This window comes from Schistocerca gregaria, chromosome 2 (assembly GCF_023897955.1).
Source record: "Schistocerca gregaria isolate iqSchGreg1 chromosome 2, iqSchGreg1.2, whole genome shotgun sequence".
Lineage (NCBI taxonomy): Eukaryota > Metazoa > Arthropoda > Insecta > Orthoptera > Acrididae > Schistocerca > Schistocerca gregaria.
In genome coordinates, this window is record NC_064921.1 from 30,779,384 (window position 1) to 30,803,547 (window position 24,164).

Below are 24,164 nucleotides of genomic sequence, written 5' to 3' on the forward strand. Positions count from 1 at the left end.
ACATAGCTTAAAGTGCACATGCAGGAAGGCTGGCTGCTCTACAATTTTCAGCAGAAGCCATTTGAATACAGTGGCATCGCATCGATCTGCACATCATGGCACACATGTGATTTCTGCACATATGCATTCTGTGCATGCATGTTCTATATACAGTGGTGTCCATGTGTGGATACCATCAGTTGTACCTAGCCACCAGCAAAGCTGAGCCACCTGAAGATTTCGGACAGTTGCTCCAAGGAAATATTGTAGAATTTTCATAATGTTATCTGGTGGCAAACCTTTGAAGACTACTTAAAACATTCAGATAGATAGAAACACCAAAAATGAATGATCTGGCTTCTGTTGATGTTATAGGTATCTCTGATGTGATTTTTCTCAATTAAATGTAGAATTAACACAAATTTACAGTTTTGTTATATGCACAATGCTGATGAGACCTTTTATTACTATTGGAAATAGGAAAAATACATCATACTTGTTAGGTTGTTATTGTATGTAGTGTATGATTGGTTAGTCATTACTAATTAATAGAATGGCTTTGTGGTGACACACACAGTTTAATTGCTTGTCTAGGAAAATATGAGCTTCAGAGTCCTAGTTCTAATAGGCGTATGCTGGTAAAAATTAGTATACTGTCTTATATTTCTAACTGCTAGCAACTTCAGAGATCTTACATTTGTGGCTTGGTAACATATGGTCAAGTTTTGTTGTGGTGTGTAAATGTCAATTCAGAAATAATTAATGGCATATAAGTAAAACAACTGAATGCTCATGATCTATAAAGTGCTTTCACAAAATCTTGTTACATTGTGTGCAATTTATCCTACTCTTGCTGGTCCACTGTGCCTTATGGCAGCATTGTATGAATGCCCAACAAAACACATGCAGTAACCTTGGACAAATCATTCCCAATATCAACATCCTATAGTTCACGATAGCATGATGCTTTTAGGAATAATTGACTGGAGCATTCTTCCACACAGAAGTTCCACTTATTCACTCCACCACTGCACAACTAGTATTTTCATATATTCAACATTTCAGCTTAGATAATTGCACTGGCAGGTATCTTGAATGTAGTTGGAGAGAGTTCCAAATTGAACCATCGTAGCAATTGTGCTTCCATAAAATTGAAAGTATTGGTCACATCGTAACATCTAAAATTCATATTTGTTAATGCAGTTAGACCTCCATATTGCTCATATGAAGTGCACTACTTCAAGTCTGAATATTTCTTTAGAAATAACTGTAAAATCTGCTAAAATTATTACAATGATTGTGTTGCGTCAGACTTTTGTGCTATTGTGTCCACTGAAGATTTCAACAAGCTGAAATCCTTATTTAGTGTATAAATTGAAAATTTTGTGAAGTGCATTATAAAAATCATTCCCAACATTCTTGAAACACTCTTTTCCAAATTTATCAAGAATCAAATGAGACGATGAATTTCACCATTATATATCATCCATTTCCTTCTGCAAATCCATTGCAAGAGGTCATTTCAGTGTCTTACCTGTATACACTTGGCAGGCAATATTGCTGTATCTTGGTGCATATAATAATTTCAGATAACTCTAAATGCATTACAAACATTTTACTTCCGTTTCATGAATTGCAGCATATTCACATAAAAAACCATCAAAATTAAACAATAGGATTCATGAAAATAAGACAATTTTTAATGAGTGATAATGCTAATAAAATATTATAATTTTGTGTCTTTGTGTGTAAGGAAGGAAGAAGAGGTGCTTGAATCTATTGCAAAGGGCTGCAAAATCTGCATGAGCTGGCTCCACATCAGTCCCCTTTGGAGCATTTCAAGCTAAATATCTTGTGTATAATTGTCACCGGCCTCAGTGATCATGAGTGGCCACTTTTTTCCTAATTATTGCATTGTACAACAGACTTAATTTTACATTCTTCGCCACAAATGGGAACCACACTTGAAGGTGGTCAGTTCTACAATGGACATTTATAAATCTATGTTACCAATGAAATTTATATCATAGCAGTTTATCTGCAGTGGATGCCTATTATTGGGCAGCAGGGCAGCACTCAGTGAGAAGCAACTAATAATTTGTGCTTTGTCGTTCTCTTTCTCCCTAGCAGATAAGCTGCTGCCCTTGTCAATCCCGCCTCCCCCATAATGTAACCGGCCAACTTTTTACATGCTTACAGTACATGTTGGGGGATAAATCTGCTTCTTACATCTATTTATATTTGTGTACTTTATGATTAAAGCCTTAAACCATTGTTCCCTTTGTGTACAATAGTATTTTAATTCCCTAAATTATTCAAGTTCATCAAGTCATCTAAAAAGCAATACAAAAGATTTCTGTGTGGAATCTCTGGGCCCAAAAGCTTTAAAACTGAATTTAAAGAGTTAGTAAGACACTTTCTCACATAGAAATTACCCTATATGCTGTACTGCATATTCTAATGCCTAATATTGAATTTATAATTTCGGTATTATAAGGCATTAGTGACAGAAACACAGTAAAAAATTTTCAAGTAACTTCTATAGCAAATAATAAATATTATAACAGATGAACTATTTGATATAAACACACAATTTATGCCACACTACTCAGGAGAGTACCATAAAAACCACATGAAAAGTTTCATAATAACAACTTTTACGCTTTTTGAGAAATTGGCACCTAAAGAAGGGTATATTTTTGTATTTGATATGAACTAATTATATTAACTAATTAATCTCTATATTTTGAATTTGAAACCCATAAGCAATGAAAATTTACACCAAAGATATATACCATGTACAATAAACTATTCATTAAAATTCACTAATAACTTCAGAAGGTATAATGGTATTTGTTCAGAACTAAAATGTGGGCTCGTATATCCTAACCGGTTCCCTTAAGTGTACAACATCATTTTAGAAAGTAAAAAATGCACTGTTTAATGCTGAGAGCTAATTTCTCACAGCTGAAGTGGTAAAAGCTGTAATGGAATATAATGGAGACAGTCCAGTGAATGAATTCTGAAAGAAGGAAGTTTTACATCTACTTCACAGCTAAGGTCATTAGAAACAATGGAAGAGGAGGGTATGTTCAATGACTCATTCTGACATTTGCATAAAATGGTAGCGAAACCAACAGAAATCCCAAATTTGGCAGCTGGCCCATGGATTGAACCTGGGTCCCTCACAGGTGGGTCAAGCCCCTTTGCCACTATACCAACCTTGCCTGTTCTCACATACATGTATGAGTGCAGTCACAACATTCAATTCTCTTTGTCTTCCTTAAAAAGTTCAGTGATAAAACATACACTCCTGGAAATGGAAAAAAGAACACATTGACACCGGTGTGTCAGACCCACCATACTTGCTCCGGACACTGCGAGAGGGCTGTACAAGCAATGATCACACGCACGGCACAGCGGACACACCAGGAACCGCGGTGTTGGCCGTCGAATGGCGCTAGCTGCACAGCATTTGTGCACCGCCGCCGTCAGTGTCAGCCAGTTTGCCGTGGCATACGCAGCTCCATTTCAGTCTTTAACACTGGTAGCATGCCGCGACAGCGTGGACGTGAACCGTATGTGCAGTTCACGGACTGTGAGCGAGGGCATATAGTGGGCATGCGGGAGGCCGGGTGGACGTACCGCCTAATTGCTCAACACGTGGGGCATGAGGTGTCCACAGTACATCGATGTTGTCGCCAGTGGTCGGCGGAAGGTGCACGTGCCCATCGACCTGGGACCGGACCGCAGCAACGCACGGATGCATGCCAAGACCGTAGGATCCTACGCAGTGCCGTAGGGGACCGCACCACCACTTCCCAGCAAATTAGGGACACTGTTGCTCTTGGGGTATCGGCGAGGACCATTCGCAACTGTCTCCATGAAGCTGGGCTACGGTCCCGCACACCATTAGGCCGTCTTCCGCTCACGCCCCAACATCGTGCAGCCCGCCTCCAGTGGTGTCGCGACAGGCGTGAATGGAGGGACGAATGGAGATGTGTCGTCTCCAGCGATGAGAGTCGCTTCTGCCTTGGTGCCAATGATGGTCATATGCGTGTTTGGCACTGTGCAGGTGAGCGCCACAATCAGGACTGCATATGACCGAGGCACACAGGGCCAACTCCCGGCATCATGGTGTGGGGAGCGATCTCCTACACTGGCCGTACACCTCTGGTGATCGTCGAGGGGACACTGAATAGTGCACGGTACATCCAAACCGTCATCGAACCCATCGTTCTACCATTCCTAGACCGGCAAGGGAACTTGCTGTTCCAACAGGACAATGCACGTCCGCATGTATCCCGTGCCACCCAACGTGCTCCAGAAGGTGTAAGTCAACTACCCTGGCCAGCAAGATTTCCGGATCTGTCCCCCATTGAGCATGTTTGGGACTGGATGAAGCGTCGTCTCACGCGGTCTGCACGTCCAGCACGAACGCTGGTCCAACTGAGGCGCCAGGTGGAAATGGCATGGCAAGCCGTTCCACAGGACTACATCCAGCATCTCTACGATCGTCTCCATGGGAGAATATCAGCCTGCATTGCTGCGAAAGGTGGATATACACTGTACTAGTGCCGACATTGTGCATGCTCTGTTGCCTGTGTCTATGTGCCTGTGGTTCTGTCAGTGTGATCATGTGATATATCTGACGCCAGGAATGTGTCAATAAAGTTTCCCCTTCCTGGGACAATGAATTCACGGTGTTCTTATTTCAATTTCCAGGAGTGTATAAAACTTATTTTATATCAATCTATAAATTTTAAATAAGAGCTATTGCAGTTTTTTCATAAACTGTACCATCTTTTGTGCCATTCGGTATTGGGCCATGCTTTTCTTATCCTATCAATTTCTATGTACTGCATTATTTAAAAAGTAAAGGAAAAATTTGTTTTCTAGTATTGGAGGTTACCTGACAAAGATAAGTTAAATGTTGATGCTGCTGAAATTATGTCTGCGGCTTGTACTCAAACAACGCCGCAAAGACCACTGTCTCCACGGATACCAAGATCGATGTAAAGTATCTCTGAAAATGATTCTGGATTTTAGCCTGCAGTTTTAAATTCTGAAGTGGTGCAGTGTTCGATAATAAAAACCACCCAGACAAGTGAGAAAGCTTGCTTATCCATGTGACACTTTCAATCGAATGTTTTCAACTTATTATTATGAAAGGCATTTAGGAAATGGTGTGAAGTATCACAGAGAATGGTTATTTTATTCAATTCCAAAAAATGCTGTTTTCTGCTTATATTATAAGCTTTTCAAAACAAAACATAACAAATTTTATGAGGGAATGAGTACACTAGCAGGATTTAGCTTTAGATTTAAGCAGACACAAGAACAGTTCTCCACATTTAGGTAATTATGAGAAATGTATTGATCTGGATAAGGCTTTAAAAAACAAAATAACTGTTGACAGAGTGTATATCAAAAACTTGTAGACACTGAAAAAGAGAGCTGGGGCACTGTTATTAAAAGGATTATGTGATTAAATTTTGGAATTCACAAAACATGGAGTTCCATGGGAAGAGCAGAAAATTAAATGACCAGAATAATGGCAATTTTCTAAAATGACCTGAAATGTTAGGAAGATTTGATCCAAGTATTACTGAACACATAAGACATAGGAAGAATGATAAGAATCTTATGGATATGCTGACACATCTTGGAGACAAAATTCAGAATGAAATAATCCCTGTCCTTGCAACCCAAGTCGAAAGCCATATTTTAATTCTGTGCTGAACTAATAATATTTTTCATTTACTCTTGGCTGTACTCCTGATTATTCACATGTGGAACAAGTTAGTGTTATTATCAGATTGATTAATTTTGATGAACACTTAACAAGTAGGAAACAAGACAACACTCCTTACTTTTTTGTTCAATTTTTGATGCTTCTGGTGCCAGTTTGTCTTCTTTTACTAAAGAACAGCTACCAAGGCATAATTTGGATATAAATAATTTACAGGAGCATGACTATGACAATGATTTGAACATGTGTGGCAAAACCAATGGTTTTGCAAAAGCAAATGTTGGAGCTAAATCTGTAAGCTTATTAGATACCATGAAGTGTCCATAGTTTTAGTTTAATTGTAAACAATGCAGCTAATTAAATTACTACACTACTGGTTTTTTCAGTATAGTGCAAGAGTTGTTCAATTATTTTTCATTGTCTACAAAAAATTGGATACATTAAACACACACACACACACACACACACACACACACACACACACACACACACACACTACTATTTTAACTTTAAAACCATTGTCTGGAACAAACTGACAAATAGAATAATTGCCATAAGACTGTTCCATAATAATTTACCAGAGATTTACAATGCTTTATATGAAATAAACAACAAAAGGCAAAATATGATGTAAGAGCTCCAACAGATGAAAGATGTACATTTTCATTAACTTGTTTAATATATGTACAGCACAATATACTGACAAAAGCAAAATTTGTTAGTAAAATTTTTCAGTCTTTAATGTAAACATTAAAGACTGTAAAATTCAGTCCATAATGTAAACATCCCCCCCCATGAACCATGGACCTTGCCGTTGGTGTGGAGGTTTGCGTGCCTCAGCGATACAGATGGCCGTACCGTAGGTGCAACCACAATGGAGGGGTATCTGTTGAGAGGCCAGACAAACATGTGGTTCCTGAAGAGGGGTAGCAGCCTTTTCAGTAGTTGCAGGGGCAACAGTCTGGATGATTGACTGATCTGGCCTTGCAACATTAACCAAAACGGCCTTGCTGTGCTGGTACTGCGAATGGCTGAAAGCAAGGGGAAACTACAGCCGTAATTTTTCCCGAGGACATGCAGCTTTACTGTATGATTAAATGATGATGGCGTCCTCTTGGGTAAAATATTCTGAAGGTAAAATAGTCCCCCATTCGGATCTCCGGGAGGGGACTACTCAGGAGGACGTCGTTATCAGGAGAAAGAAAACTGGCGTTCTATGGATCGGAGCATGGAATGTCAGATCCCTTAATCGAGCAGGTAGGTTAGAAAATTTAAAAAGGGAAATGGATAGGTTAAAGTTAGATATAGTGGGAATTAGTGAAGTTCGGTGGCAGGAGGAACAAGGCTTTTGGTCAGGTGAATACAGGGTTATAAATATAAAATCAAATAGGGGTAATGCAGGAGTAGGTTTAATAATGAATAAAAAAAATAGGAGTGCGGGTAAGCTACTACAAACAGCATAGTGAATGCATCATTGTGGCCAAGATGGACACAAAGCCCATGCCTACTACAGTAGTACAAATTTATATGCCAACTAGCTCTGCAGATGATGAAGAAATTGATGAAATGTATGATGAGATAAAAGAAATTATTCAGATAGTGAAGGGAGATGAAAATTTAACAGTCATGGGTGACTGGAATTCATCAGTAGGAAAAGGGAGAGATGGAAACATAGTAGGTGATTATGGATTGGGGCTAAGAAATGAAAGAGGAAGCCATCTGGTAGAATTTTGCACAGAGCATAACTTAATCATAGCTAACACTTGGTTCAAGAATCATAAAAGAAGGTTGTATACATGGAAGAATCCTGGAGATACTAAAATATATCAGATAGATTATACAATGGTAAGACAGAGATTTAGGAATCAGGTTTTAAATTGTAGGACATTTCCAGGGGCAGATGTGGACTCTGACCACAATATATTGGTTAAGACCTGTAGGTTAAAACTGAAGAAACTGCAAAAAGGTGGGAATTTAAGCACATGGGATCTGGATAAGCTGAAAGAACTAGAGGTTGTACAGAGTTTCAAGCAGAGCATAAGGAAACAATTGACAGGAATGGAGGAAAGAAACAGAGTACAAGAAGAATGGGTAGCTCTGAGGGATGAAGTAGTCAAGGCAGCAGAGGATAAAGTAGGTAAAAAGACGAGGGCTGCTAGAAATCCTTGCGTAACAGAAGAAATATTGAATTTAATTGATGAAAGGAGAAAATATATAAATGCAGTAAATGAAGCAGGCAAAAAGGAATACAAACGTCTCAAAAATGAGATTGACAGGAAGTGAAAAATGGCTAAGTAGGGATGGCCAGAGGACAAATGTAAGGATGTAGAAGCTTATCTCACTAGGGGTAAGATAGATACTGCCTACAGGAAAATTAAAGAGACCTTTGGAGATAAGAGAACCACGTGTATGAATATCAAGAGCTCAGATGGAAACCCAGTTCTAAGCAAAGAAGGGAAGGCAGAAAGGCGGAAGGAGTATATAGAAGGTTTATACAAGAGCGATGTACTTCAGGACAATATTATGGAAATGGAAGAGGATGTAGATGAGGACGAAATGGGAGATAAGATACTGCATGAAGAGTTTGACAGAGCACTGAAAGACCTGAGTTGAAACAAGGCCCCCGGAGTAGACAACATTTGATTAGAGCTACTGACAGCCTTGGGAGAGCCAGTCCTGACAAAACTCTACCATCTGGTGGGCAAGATGTATGAGACAGGCGAAATACCCTCAGACGTCAAGAAGAATATAATAATTCCAATCCCAAAGAAAGTAGGTGCTGACAGATGTGAAAGTTACCGAACTACCAGTTTAATAAGTCACAGCTGCAAAATACTAACGCGAATTCTTTACAGACGAATGGTAAAACTGGTAGAAGCCGACCTCGGGGAGGATCAATTTGGATTCCGTAGAAATGTTGGAACACGTGAGGGAATACTGACCTTATGACTTATCTTAGAAGAAAGATTAAGAAAAGGCAAACCTATGTTTCTAGCATTTGCGGACTTAGAGAAAGCTTTTGACAATGTTGACTGGAATACTCTCTTTCAAATTCTGAAGGTGGCAGGGGTAAAATGCAGGGAGCGAAAGGCTATTTACAATTTGTACAGAAACCAGATGGCAGTTATAAGAGTCGAGGGGCAAGAAAGGGAAGCAGTGGTTGGGAAAGGAGTGAGACAGGGTTTTAGCCTCTCCCCGATGTTATTCAATCTGTATATTGAGCAAGCAGTAAAGGAAACAAAAGAAAAATTTGGTGTAGGTATTAAAATTCATGGAGAGGAAGTAAAAACTTTGAGGTTCGCCGATGACATTGTAATTCTGTCAGAGACAGCAAAGGACTTGGAAGAGCAGTTGAACGGAATGGACGGGTCTTGAAAGGAGGATATAAGATGAACTTCAACAAAAGCAAAATGAGGATAATGGAATGTAGTCAAAGTAAATCGAGTGATGCTGAGGGAATTAGATTAGGAAATGAGACACTTAAAGTAGTAATGGAATTTTGCTATTTGGGGAGCAAAATAACTGATGATGGTCGAAGTAGAGAGGATATAAAATGTAGACTGGCAATGGCAAGAAATGCGTTTATGCAGAAGAGAACTTTGTTAACATCGAATATAGATTTATGTATCAGGAAATCGTTTCTGAAAGTATTTGTATGGAGTGCAGCCATGTATGGAAGTGAAACATGGATGATAACTAGTTTGGACAAGAAGAGAATAGAAGCTTTCGAAATGTGGTGCTACAGAAGAATGCTGAAGATTAGATGGGTAGGTCACATAACTAACGAGGAGGTATTGAATAGGATTGGGGAGAAGAGAAGTTTGTTGCACAACTTGACTAGAAAAAGGGATCGATTTGTAGGACATGTTCTGAGGCATCAAGGGATCACAAATTTAGCATTGGAGGGCAGCGTGGAGGGTAAAAATCGTAGAGGGAGACCAAGAGATGAATACACTAAGCAGATTCAGAAGGATGTAGGTTGCAGTAGGTACTGGGAGATGAAGAAGCTTGCACAGGATAGAGTGGCATGGAGAGCTGCATCAAACCAGTCTCAGGACTGAAGACAACAACAACAACAACAATGTAAACATGCAAAGAAACTGCTGCAAAATTAGAAATAGAAACTGAATTTGAAACTTACAGACCCCTAATGAACCATAAAACTCTGAAAACATTTTATTATGAACATGGATACCATGCCCGTCAAACGACTCAAAAACCTCTTTCAATGTTATTGACCGAGTGAGGTACTGTGGTGGTTAGCACACTGGACTCGCACTCAGGAGGATGATGGTTCAAACCTATTTCTGGCCATCCTGATTTAGGTTTTCTGTGATTTCCCTAAATCACTTTAGGCAAATCCTGGGCTGGTTCCTTTGAAAGGGGATGGCCAACTTCCTTCCCCATCCTTCCCTCATTCAATGGGACTGATGACCTAACTGTTTCATCCCACTCCCAAAACCAACCAACCAAGGTTATTTTAGACCAAGCTCTAATGTTAGTAAAAGAAAGATTTCATTTGTTATTTATTTACAACAATGTATTTAGTCCATTGTTGAAACTAAAGATAAATACCAGCTTATGATTAAATGTTATTATTTAAAGGAAAGCCTTTCTGTGACTGATAGTTTGTCAGATAGAGTTGCTGAAGATTTGTGAACATAAATTATGTCATTTCAGTTCCTTTTTAAACATTTCGACAAAAATGTGACAAAAATTCATAAATTTATATTTTTAAACAATTTAACAGCCATATACCCTAATATCATAATTTCATTACAAATTTTAATAATGATGCCAGTCACAGTAGCAAGCACGGAAAGATCCTGCTAAAATTAAAAATAATAAAAATCATTTGTGCTCAACAATGAGTCAGGAAAGACTGTCCAACTTGGCCATAATAACGATAGGAGGGAACATTTTAAATAACAGAGATACATCACTAACGATTTTGCCAACAGAAAAGCTAGAATAGTTGATATTGTATAACTGTGTTCAGATTTTCTAACAGCATTACCTTTTCTCAATATTATTATTTTTTACTAATGTTAAATATTTTTAAGATCTAGATACATAGCAAACACACTACAGTAAAAAAATGGAAAAAAATACCAAGAAGCATTTTGCTATTTACACATACGAAGATAACATTTTTATTATTTTATGATAAAAAACAGTTAAGAGGTGTTATATTTGTCATGATCCTATAGAATAATATGTAACATCATGAAAAATTATAGTGAAAAAAGCCCGGTATATGAGCAGATACACAATAAATAATTGTGACGTAACATGGGTTTTCTTTTTGTCATCTTTACCAAATGGTAGTAAACTGATTCACTCCTTTACAAAACTGAAGGGGCACTTCCTCCTTTTCAGCCAAAGGTGCTGGCCATGGTTGGCACACCACTGTAAATCCAGTCATATGACTGTCCCGCTCATGGGAAAGTATATAGTCTATTTCCATGTAAATATTTATTAGAGTATATTGCAAAAATGTGAAGTCAATCAGTCAAGAACTTTTTAAAATTTTTACTAATGATGTTTCCAATTTATATATTACACACACCATAAATATTTAAAAATATGCAGCCTATGTCCGTCCAAATGTTTATTAAAGCATCACATAAAAATATGAATTAAATTAGGCAAATTACTTCTCTTTTTTATGTTCACCAGCAACAGTCCAGCAGGAAAGAACACCAGATTTAGTAAAATTGATTTTGGCTATCAAAGATGAAATTTCCATGTTGGAAAGCTTTGCAGTCAGTATCTATATATTCATGCTACGTTCATACATAGAAAATGTGTGTGTGTTTTCTCCTGCAGCTTAGTTCTTGACTGCAGGCTAAATTTTATAGCTTTTGTGCAAAATATGTAACAACTGGAGTAGCAACATCACATTGTAAATTTAGGTATTGTTTTTCAACATATAATACATGTTTTAATGCTACATTGTAAATTTAGGTATTGTTTTTCAACATATAATACATGTTTTAATGCTACTGGTTACATCTAAATACACATTGCTGCCACATTCATTTATAATTCATGTGAACACTTACCACAGAAGCTAACATGTATGCGAGAACTAAATGTCTACATACCTCCTCCATATGTAAGTGTTACAAAGTTGTATTGCTTTGCAGTTGATCCAGCGCTATTATGAGCTGTAATGCGTAAGGTATACCAGGTTTCTGGATCCAAATCCAACACCTGGAATTCTGGTTTTCCTACTTTGATATTATTTGAAACAAGTGTCCATGCTATTGCTTTCTTTTGCTTATACTCCACAACAAGTGATGTTATTGGACATCCACCATCGCTCCAAGAACTCAAGTTCAAAGATATTGAGGTAGAGTTCACTTTTATCATATCTGCACTGCTTGGAGCCACTGGAGCTGAAAATTATTTAATCATTAACTAATCCAGAGATCATTTGATAATGGTACAGGATTTGTCAACAAAATACAAGGAAAATAAAAAGTTTCAGACATACAAACCCAATGAATTTATAAGGATATTCTTATGAGGGTATGACAGGTGGTTGGCTGTCATCTTGATATAGGAACTATGGACTATATCTGCAATTGCCTGAAATGATTTATGAAATGCTAGTCAGGATGGCCAGACAGAGCAAATTCTATTCTCTCAAACAAGAAGTCAGTGTCTTATCAACTGCATTGACTCATTTGGTTGAACTCTACTGTAATGTTTGTTCCTATATAATTCGCACGGATTAATTACAATGTAAATCTTTATCTGTTTCTTCACATCTATACACTACCACTGCAAACACTATGGATAGCTGTTGATAACTGCAGGACAACAAACATGGTGCTATGTGTGCATGTAGGCTATCGCAGCATGTACTGCTGACGAAATCTTCTCTGGCTCACGTTTTTGTGCTTCTTTAAAATTCCACGATGTTTTAATGAGTGTCAACCTGATCATCTTCTGGTAAAGATGATGGGAATGATAATCCTCAAAACTTCATTGAGTTTGAATGAGGCCACATGGGTGTAAGGCCATGAAGATTTCACTGTGCTATGCTTCTTGCACTCTCTTCAGTATGTCTGAAAAAGTGGTTCCAAGGTCATAAACTTGTTATTATGCCACATGCCGTTCTCCTTATCCATTTAGAGAACTGACTCAGCACCCTATTTCCCCACTACAATGAGTGAGATGTTGAACTCAGGGGAATGACAATGCATTAATATTATGCCCTATAGATCTTGAGCACATGATTTTCTTATAAAAAGAATTAAAATGTGATCAGGTATTAAAATGTGGTGGGGTGTTGCAACTGTCCCCTTCCATTATGAACCCATACTCTAAGAGGCCTCTATTATTGATCCACAACAGAAAGAGACTTTCTACTAGTGGTGTCAGCGCTGGACAATGTTGACACTGGTTGGAAGATATTTGTCTCCAAGTGGTAATAATATTTTTGCGTGTGTTACCTCTGCTTTCGTATAAGTGTAAGATATAGGTAATTGTGCCTGCACTGCAGGAAGGTATCGGTACTCTACTTCCCTCGGTGCTCCTTTCTTAGTGATAGTCTTAATGCATCGGCAGAGCCTGCCTCATAGTCTTCCCGGCAGCAACCACATGATGGGTATTCATATCATGGCCAAAGAGTAAGGGATGTTTAATTTTGTAGTATGGACTTATGAAGCATGTTTTAACTTCCTTTTTAATCATATATATTTTAGAAATTTTCCTTCATAAGGAATTTGCATAATTAGAGAAACACCAAGACTTTTTGAACAATTTCAAAAACAAATTACATGACGCATACAGTAAATTGTAATAAACAGCCTGTGGAAAGACAAGATTGTATTTTCCTCATATGTTTAAAGCAGCGAATGGAATACAATCTCCCCTCTATCAGTCTTCTACTAACCCCAAGGCTTCAATAACTTAATAAAATATAAAAATATTAAATTGCATAGTCAGGTCAATGGCAATATTTCTAGGGAATGCAATGCTGCAAACTTGAGATTAAGCTTGTATTGTGTCCATGATAAGAAGAAGGGTTTCATGACTGACCTCTTGACTAATGATCTGCCTAAGCACATGAATGCAACAGTAGCAGACAAATGTTACTCCCTACCATTAATCATCTTTCGACACTATTATGAAAAAGACGGATTGCTCATCATATGGCAGAGATGTTGAGTCACAGATAGGCACAACAAAAAGACTGTTAAGCAAATAAAACTTTCAGCCAAAAGAACTTCTTCCTCTTAAGAAAATATAGACAGACACACACACATGAAAACACATCTAACACACACACATCTTTATACAGAGTCAAACAAAAACAGTGCATACTTTTTAATCTGGATTTGCTTCTCTGTATTATAGCTTCATCTCTCAAGAAACTTTTTATCTCCTTTATTTAAATTAACATACACCTCAAAATTTGTATGGTATGGTAAGCTCTTTTTCATACACTGGAACAGAATCTTCCTCTAGGTAGTCTTGCTGTAGGCAATCATATCAGTCTGTATCACACTCGTAGTATGCACTCTGTTATTGGATTAACTGATCCCAGGTACATCTTATACCAGAGGTAAATGTTTAATTATCAGAAAATGAGAGTTTCTGAAAACACATACACTGTTTATGTGGGTACTGATGAAAGTGGACTTAGTGCCTAATTGTGATAGAAAGTTGGAAAAGGAAGTAAGACTCACACATACATCATCTTCGCTACCTAGGAAAGTATACTGCGACACTGCTGCATCTCATTCACTCTTCTATCCATTCAAAAACTGCTTGGGAAAAAAATAATTGGATTATTCATACCAGATAAGGTTTACAGAGCAAAGAACTTGAAAGTGGCAGAGAGGGTACTATAAAAGTTGGACATTAGCAGAAATATGTCATGTATGAGCCTGAAAGAGAGGAGTAAGCAAAGGTGAAAATGCAGATGGGGAGGGAAGACGAAATAACCAAATAGATAAAAAGAAAAATGTAAATAAATGATAAAAAAAGAAAATGATTACTGAAAACATTGGCATAACTGAGGCTATGTATATGTTGTGGAATGATTCCCCACTGACATGATTTTGGGGAGCATATATTAGGAGGGAGAATCATGGCATCCAGTGTGGTAAAATAGACCCTAGTACCTTGCATTGGATGCTCTGCATTAGGGTAATGCATTTTTTCAGTATATATTCTCTGCTATGCCCATTCACCAACTTCTGCTCATGCTTGGTGAGCAGATTTTCTTTATCTGCATTACATACACTTTCACTTTAAGGATCATTTTAGAGTAAATAGAAATGATATTAAGAGAACCGTGGAGAAATTACAATTGCCAAAACTGACAACCAATGATGTTCACTGTTCTGTGAATGTATACAAACCACTTTCAGCATTATACAGTGTATTCATTACAGCACACTGCTTGTAATATAGTGCAATCCTTCCACTGAAGCACAATGTTTCTGTAACTTTGAAGATCACACTCAAGGACAAAAAACACAATGAAACTATTGTCAATGCACTTACACATTTCACTTCTTAGAAAATAAGGAATGCTTAAAATGATGACTTATAAATAACAAACATATATAGCACAGCACAATACTTTACCTGAGCCATGAGTGCGTGTCACGATTGTGGGTGTAGGTGAACTTTGCCCCAGCTGGTTGAAGGTTTGCAAATACAAATAGTATCTAGTCCCACATTGAAGATTACTCAATAAATAACTCATATCATCTGCTGTTAATACTATTTTTTCCCATTCTCCAAACTCCCTTTTGAGATGCAAATAAAACCCTAGAGAGGAAATATTCACATACATTTGATAATGGTACTTCTAGGATGTTTCATTTTTATTTGTAGATGATGGAGACAAATTTTTAAGTTAATAGACTAAAATTTTGGCAGGTAGCAAAATATATTTTTAAGACTATCTGCACCCACTTAAATGAATATATTGTGCTCCAAAATGACAAGTGCATTCATGAAGAAAAACGTAATAGAAAATCAAATGAAACAAGACAGATGGAAAAAAGTTAATGAACTGTTATAATTTGAAAAGTAATTGCCATTAGTGTTAATGCATTTATGGAAACAGGATACGATTATCAGTCGAATGCAATAACTATTCCCATTAAATTCCACATAGAGATATATTTCATAGTTAGTCATAAACGTGTACACAGCTTGGGATACAGAACAGAACTAAAAAGTAACATGGAGGCTAGGCAGAGCAATAAGAGTCCAAAGATGGTGTAAATTGTGGTCAATACGACCTATCAGTGCCAAACATTTATCCCATTGTGCGGCATGATCTTGGACCTCTCAAAAGATTTTGATAAATAAATCACAACATGCTCTTATCAAAAATTGTGATGAGTAGTGCCATTGGAAAACTCGTGCAGTTTCTGGAAATATTTTTAAAAGCTAAACAAAAGTGTACAAAAATCATACATGATAATGGAGAAATACTGGAGGGAAGACAATCAAGAATATGAAATATACATTTTGGCTCCATTTGAGTTCCGTTCTTATTTACATGTTATGTAAATGATATCCAAAATTCTGTAAAGAGCAAACATTTGATCATTATATATACCGATGCCACATCTTGCGTCTGTTGTGCAACTAGTGAGCTTAGCCCAATTGAAGAAGATGAAAACTATGTTGTGCAACCAGCAAGCTTAGCCTTCAAAACTTCACTGAAAGAGTTAGAACTCACTTTGAAAGAGACAACTTAAAAGTAAACATAGAACAAAAAAACATCATACAATTTAAAATGTGTGGTCCAAATAGGCAAAATATTGTGATTGATGAAATTCTATCAAAAATTGGTTCAGAATACAGCTTTTCGGGTTTATACATAAATGACTGAATGGATTCAGCAAGTTGACCATATCTGTAAAAGATAACACCCAGTCTACATGTATTAAGGGGCCTATCACCATATCTTAATTTTTAAAACTTAAGTACTGTATATTTTGGATTAGTATGCCCTTTCTTGTTTTATGGAATAGTACTTTGGCATGGGACTTGCCACACTAATATGAAAAGGGTTTTCATAATACAAAAGAGGACCCTGAAGATCACAGCAAAAGTAAAACAAGGAACATTTTGCAAAAGTCTATTCACTAGAATCAATACTCTCACAACTTATGCCATGTAACTAATGAGGAGTAGTGAGGAGGCACTGAATATAATTAGTAAGAAAAGAAATTTGTGGCACAACCTGACTAGTAGAAGAGATTGGTTGATAGGGCACATTCTGATACATCAAGGGATTAACAATTTAGTACTGGAAGGAACTGTGGTGGGGTGGGTGGGGGATGGGAGGCAGGGGAGACACAAAAATCATGGGAGGGGGGGGGGGGGGGTGACCAAAAGATGAATATGATACACAGATTCAGAATGATGCAAGTTGTAATAGTTATTTGGAGATGAACAGACTTGCACAGGATAGAGCAGTATGGAGAGTTGCATCAAACCTGTGTTGAGATTGAAGACCACAACAATGACAATGCTATCTGTATGCTGTAAATCATTACGCTAGTGAAAGACGATACTAAGGTCACCAAGAGGAATATGGAAATTCACAACCATGATACAAAAAAGTCTCACATGATTAATAGAAGATTAACTTTAACAGCAAAAAGCCCTTATTTCAAAGGAGTTGTCTCTCATAATTTGTTACCAAATGAAGTTAATGTGTGTCAGAAATACTTTTATAATGTGACTCAAGCAGTGGCTTATTAAAACTTGCCCATATAACTCAGATTTAACATGAACAACAACATAAGAAATAGTCCTGTACTAGAAATAAGTTAAGTAAGTGTAGCATATTGTAAAATATTTGTACTTTGTAAATGTCAAAAATTGATACATTGTTAACAATGCCATACATTTAAAATTATGTGTTCTGAGCAGATAATAAATAAATAAATGGCTATCAATGAGTTCATGAAAAAATTGTGGCAGTTGCCTAAGGAAATATGATGTACCCAGTCATGTTTATCCAAAGCAGATGTGCAGCCATGAATATCTTTCTTCAAGGCTCAAAAAATATGGATATCACATGGGGAGAGATCAGGACAGTATGAAGAATTCATAAGGACTCTTAGTAGAACTGCTACAATGCAGTTGAAACAACAGGCATGCCAGTTTCAAGAAAGTCATGATGACCTTTTTCTTTGATTTCAAGTGCCCACTGCTTGTTGACTTCCTGGAACACCATGCCACAATTAATGCACAGTGGTACATGAACACTTTGCCAAAACTGAAATACTCCATCAAGACCAAATGCTCAGGAATATTTATGGATGGCATCATTCTGTTGTGGGATAATTCCCATCCATACGTTGCCAAGATTCTTTTGACAATGCTGCAGGGGTATTGCTGAGAAGTCCTTACACATCCTTCATATAGTCCTGATATCTCCCCCAGTGATTTCCACATTTGTAGAGCTCTAAAGAAAGACATTTGTGATTGTCAATTTGCTTTAGATGAAGAGCTGCATACCTGGGTATAATCATGGTTATCTGGGAACCACAAACATTTTTCCATGAACACAGTGACCATCATGTCCCACAGTGGTATAAATGATTGACTCATTTATTTGTTGGTCTGTTTCATCATTTTTGTACATACAAACATCAAAAACAGTTTTGCATCACCTCGGTTCCACGAGTTCTGGAACCTGTACAGAAAATTGGAACAGAGATCAACATAAACATAATTTCCGCTCTTTTTACTGCTCATGAAAATGACACATTACATGTTGTACCACCATACTGCAAGACCTTCAGAGGTGGTGGTCAAGACTGCTGTACACACTGGTACCTCTGATACCCAGAAGAACATCCTCTTGCACTGATGCATGCCTGCATTCATCATGGCATATTGTCCACATCAAGGCATTGTTGGTCCAGATTATCCCACTTCTCAACAGCAATTCAATGTAGATCCCTCAAAGTTAGTGGGTCATGTCTTCCATAAACCACCCTTTTCAATCTATTCCAGGCATGTTCGATAGGGTCCATGTCTGGAGAACATGCTGGCCACTCTAGTCGAGCAATGTCGCTATCCTGAAGGAAGACAGTCACAAGATGTGCATGATGGTGGTGTGAATTGTCATCCATGAAGATGATGCCTCACCGGTATGCTGCTGATATGGTTGCACTATCAGACGGAGAATGGAATTCATGTATCGTACAGCCGTTACAGTGCCTTCCATGACCACCAGCGCCACACGTTGGCCTCCATAATGCCACCCAAAACAACAGGGATCCTCCACCTTGCTGGATGGTGTGTCTAAGGTGTTCAGCCTGACCGGGTTGCCTCCAAACATGCCTCTGGCGATTGTCTGGTTGAAGGCATATGTGACACTCATTGATGAAGCCAATGTGATGGCAACCCTGAGCGGTCCACTCGGCCTGTTGTTGGGCCTATCTGTACCGCATTGTGTGGTGTTGTGGTTGCAAAGATAGACCTCACCATGAGTGTCATGAGTGGAGTTGCACATCATGCAGTCTATTACGCACAGTTTGAGTCATGACATGACGTCCTATGGCTTCTGGAAAAGCATTATTCAACATGGTGGTGTTGCCGCCAGGGTTCCTCTGAGCCATAATCCACAGGTAGTGGTCATTCACTGTGGTAGTAGCTCTTGGGTGGCCTCAGCAAGGCATGTCATTGACAGTTCCTGTCTCTCTGTACCTCCTCCATGTCTGAGCAAGATTGCTTTCGTTCACTCCGAGACACCTGGACACTTCCCTTGTTGAGAGCCCTTCCTGGCACGAAGTAACAATGCTGACAAGACTGAACCATGGTGTTGACTGTCTAAGTATGGTTGAACTACAGACAACACAACCCATGTACCTCCTTCCTGGTGGAATGACTGGAACTGATCAGCTGCTGGACCCCCTCCATCTAATAGGTGCTGCTCATGCATTGTTGTTTACATCTTTGGGTGGGTTTAGTGACATCTCTGAGCAGTCAAAGGGACTGGGTCTGTGAAACAATATCTACAGTCAACGTCTATCTTCAGGAGTTCTGGTAACTGGGGTGCAGCGAAACTTTACTTGATGTGTGTAGTTACAAACTGATATTGGACAAGTCAATTTTTGTGAGCTGATGAGGTGAGACACTGTGAATTTATGTGATGATTACAAATTTCTTATCTACTACAACATGAATATGTTTACATAATTGTAAGTAAATGTATACAGGTTAATGTCTACGTGCTCTTCACAAGAACTTATATTAGTTTTTTAATTAAAAAAGCAAGAGGGTGTTTATATTAGTGTGTTGATCATAGGTTACATTCTCTCTCTCTCTCTCTCCTTTTTTTTTTTTTTTTTTTTTTTTTTTTTTTTTTTTTTTTTTTTTGCATAAGTAAACAAATTTACGTTACGTCATAGCACTTTTTTTTATGAATTATCAATAATCACTCTAAATAATTACAAATGCCCATGACTATAGTTTGCAGATTTTGCATTTGTACAATTTGCACAAATTTGAAGATTAGAAAATATTTACAATTCACATGACATACACTAACACTGATTATGTTACTGAAGTATTCTACAGGAACTTACCCAGATTTTCGAAAGAAGGTAGCTTCACTAACTTCTGTATAGGTTAAGAAAATTCCTTAATTTTTTTTGTGTCTTAACATGATCTAGTAACTTGTAAAATTTTGCTAGTCGTGTCCCATCTTATCTACATGTAGTTCCTTTTTGTGTCAAGTATTGTACTTATGAATTGTACTAGTTGGTCTTCATTGTCCATTACATTATTAACAAACTTAATGAAAGAACTTGTAGGTTCTTAAATAGTAGCTTGCATGAACTTATAGTAGTTGCATTTCCTATGATTCTTATAACTCTTTTTTTGGACAATAATGCAACTTTTGCTGGCAGGTGAGTTGCCCAAAAAAATATATATAAAATGGAATAAATAAAATTCCACATGGGAAAAATATATTAAGACACAGATTCCATGACTTACCAAGCGGGAAAACGCTGGTAGATAGGCACAATAAAAAAACACACAAACACAAGCACAAAATTTCGAGCTTTCGCAACCCACGGTTGCTTCGTCAGGAAAGAGGGAAAGATGAAAAGATTTGGGTTTTAAGGGAGAGGGTAAGGAGTCATTCTGATCCCGGGAGTGGAAACACTTACCTTAGGGGGAAAAAAGGACAGGTATACACTCGCACACACACACACATATCCAAGAATCAATCATCAGGTTCTCCTCCATTTAGTTGATGCACAGTTTGTGTGGAAATCAGAGTGCATTAATATTTTGTTTTTATTAATAAAAATCTCATTTTGGTTTCAGAAATAGTAGCACATTAGAGAAGTGAACAGACAAAGTAATTTCTTCCTTAACAACACAGGGAGTCTACTGTTAAAACTTTGGGACATCTCATCCCAAGAATGAAAATGTGTGAGTAGAAAAGACAATACTGAAATATTTTTTTCCTGAATTTAATTTTGTTATTATCTCATACAAAAATTAGAAATGACTGTTATTGACTACAGTTTTACTAGTTAAGACATAGCTGCTGTATTTCTGTACTTGTATTATCACAAAAAAATTAAAGAAAATGTTGCACCTCAGTGTTAATGGCACTTGGAACAAAAGCTTCTTTATAGAAATTTAGAATCAGTCAGTTCCCTGATATGTTACCTAGAGTGCTGTTAATAAATTGTTTTCTAATGTGTCTCTTTACTTTTTGTCATGAAGTGGTCAGCAGCACAATTCTGTGGTATCATAATACTTTCTCAGTTTTTTGGATACAAATATTATGTTGAGAAAGGGACAGATTGTTTTCTCACTATCCTTACAAATGTGGGATTTGGCCCTTACAACATTTCACATTTGCACTCTTCATTTGTGTATCTACCATGCAGTAATGTGGGACTCTATTCATTTATACAGAATGACCTAAGAAACAGACACTGTAAGCACCCCAGGTGGAATAATGGTACATTTGGTAGGCAATATAAATGTTTATGCTTCATGACTGTAGCCTGTACCACCTATACAAAGCTTATGCACAGGATGACCTTTTGTCCATGGCATTGCTGTCTGTAGATATACTGAAACGTTTCAGTAAAATAGAAAGTTTGACAAGGTGGGAATGAATGGGTGCTATTGTACTAAGGTACCACAGTTTTGGTAAAAATCAATCTTTTCTTAAATTTGCCTGTACTTTTCACAAGCTGTTCTCATATATAAATCTTAATCACTTTCGCAGTCAAAATCACGCTAGTCTACTGATTGTTCTTTTGTGTACATAACCATGATGTTCACAGTTCAGTGAATATGGCACAACAGAAGTATGGAAACATCAGTTTGTAAGATGCATAAATCAGATTAATATTTGCACTGAATGTATTGTTTGCACTATTACACAGCACACAAACACATGATCTACAATAACTTCCTTTTACCATATAATTAAATTTCTGTCTTTTCACAGTTACTGTCACCACATGTGAACCAAGGAAAGAAATGCAGTGTTACAGTGGACTTTCAGTATATATGATATGCAGCTAACAAAATCCCTGCCTTTAATTTAGTGAGTCTCCAACATTTTATAAGTACGGAAATACACTGAGGTGACAAAAGTCATGGTAGAGTGATACACCCATATGCAAATGGCACTTGCACTGAATATGCAAGGTATAAATGGGCAGTGCATTGGCAGAGCTGTCATTTTCTCTCATGTGATTCATGTGAAAAGATGTGCAACATGATTATAGCAGCATGACAGGAATTAACTAACTTTGAATATGGAATGGCAGTTGGAGCTAGACACATGGGACAATCCATTTCAGAAAACATTGGAGAATTCAGTATTCCCAGGCCCACAGTGTCAAGAGCATCCTGACAACACCAAATCTAAGCCATCACCTTTTACCATGGATGACCTTCACTTAACAACTGTGGGCTGCAAAATCTGCGTAGAGTTGTTGTTATTAACATACAACCAACCCTGCATGAAATAACTGCAAAAATCAATGTGGGATGTACGATGAATATATCTGTTAGGACAGTGCAGCAAAATTTGGCATTAATGGAATGTGACAGCAGATGATCATGTGAGTACCTTTGCTAACAGCACGAGTTTGCCTGCAACGATTTGCCTGAGCTCCTGACCTATCGTCTGGACCCTATGCAACTGCTCAGATGAGTCACAGTTTCATTTGGTATGGGCTGATGCTAAGGTTCAAGTGTAACGCAGACAAGGTGAAGCCATGGACCCAAGTTGACAACAAGCCACAGTTTAAGTGGGTGGTGGCTCCATTATGATGTGGACTCTGTTTACATGGAATGAACTGGGTCTTCTGGTTCAACTAAACTACGATCGACTGGAAATGGTTATGTTTGACAACTTGGAGACAATCTGCAGCCATTCATTGACTTCATGCTCTGAAACAATGGTGGAATATCTATGGGTGACAATGCGCCAACCCACAAGCCCAATTATTCAAGGTGGATTGAAGAACATTTTAGACTCTCCAAGCAAATGATTTGGTCAGTCAGATCAACCCAACATTAATCCCATTGAACATTTATGGGGCTGAATCAAGACACCAGTTTGTACACAAAATCCTGCGCAGGTAGCACTTTCGCAATTGTGGACATCTGTAGAGGTAGCATGGCTTTATATTTCTGCAGGGGACTTCCAATGACTTCCTGAGTCCATGCCATGTTGAGTTGCTGCACTATGCTGGACAAAAGGAGCCCTACATGTCATTGGCACATATCCCATGACTTCTGTCACCCGTGTATAAATCCTAACATACTAACATGAATTTTTTCTCACAGACTCAATGTTCATCTATACACAGTGTGTATGTTTATTGTGGACCATCTCAGACGTTTGATGATTGCCTCTATCATAATGACAATGCTTTATACTCGCTGCCTCTTTAACAGGACATTCCACCTTCTTTTTAATAATGTATCCTGTAGGTCTGGAAGCTGTAACCTATCATTGAGATCATATTGTGATTAAAATGAAGGTGAAACATCTGCCATGTTGAATCAACACTTATGATGAAGGAATTATATGTGAATGTGCAACACTCTATAGTCCACTGCTACTGAAATGGCAATCAGTCCCGACATGAATTACATACATGCTATATCCATCCCACCACTGTAGAAACATGTCTCGTTATTTGTAAATTATAGGAGCAAATAATTCTATGATTAGAATTTTGAATTTAACTGTAGCAACATTTTTAGGTGTAATTTAGTTTGGTGCAACGTGCGACACCTCTCACCACCACTCTCCCTTTATATTCATTTACCACTTTATTTTGATATTTTTGGTATAACTCATCAGCACTAAAGTAAGTGTTCTTTGTTCTGCAAGTTCTCACAACACATCTTTTGACTGTAACATCAATACCAAAGT

The 24,164-nt window shown here is 37.7% G+C and overlaps 1 protein-coding gene across 1 annotated transcript in view; it reads right to left on the bottom strand.

Annotated features, from left to right (window-relative positions):
- The window catches only part of LOC126336261 (Down syndrome cell adhesion molecule-like protein Dscam2), a 103,081-nt gene that overhangs the window by 49,407 nt on the left and 29,510 nt on the right, over nucleotides 1–24,164 (bottom strand). The window contains exons 4-5 of the mRNA XM_049999757.1: nucleotides 15,341–15,526; nucleotides 11,839–12,132 (exon numbers count right to left, since the gene is read on the bottom strand). Of these exons, the coding sequence (XP_049855714.1) occupies nucleotides 11,839–12,132; nucleotides 15,341–15,461 (415 nt within the window). The 5' untranslated portion in view covers nucleotides 15,462–15,526. The remainder of the gene's footprint in view (nucleotides 1–11,838; nucleotides 12,133–15,340; nucleotides 15,527–24,164) is intronic.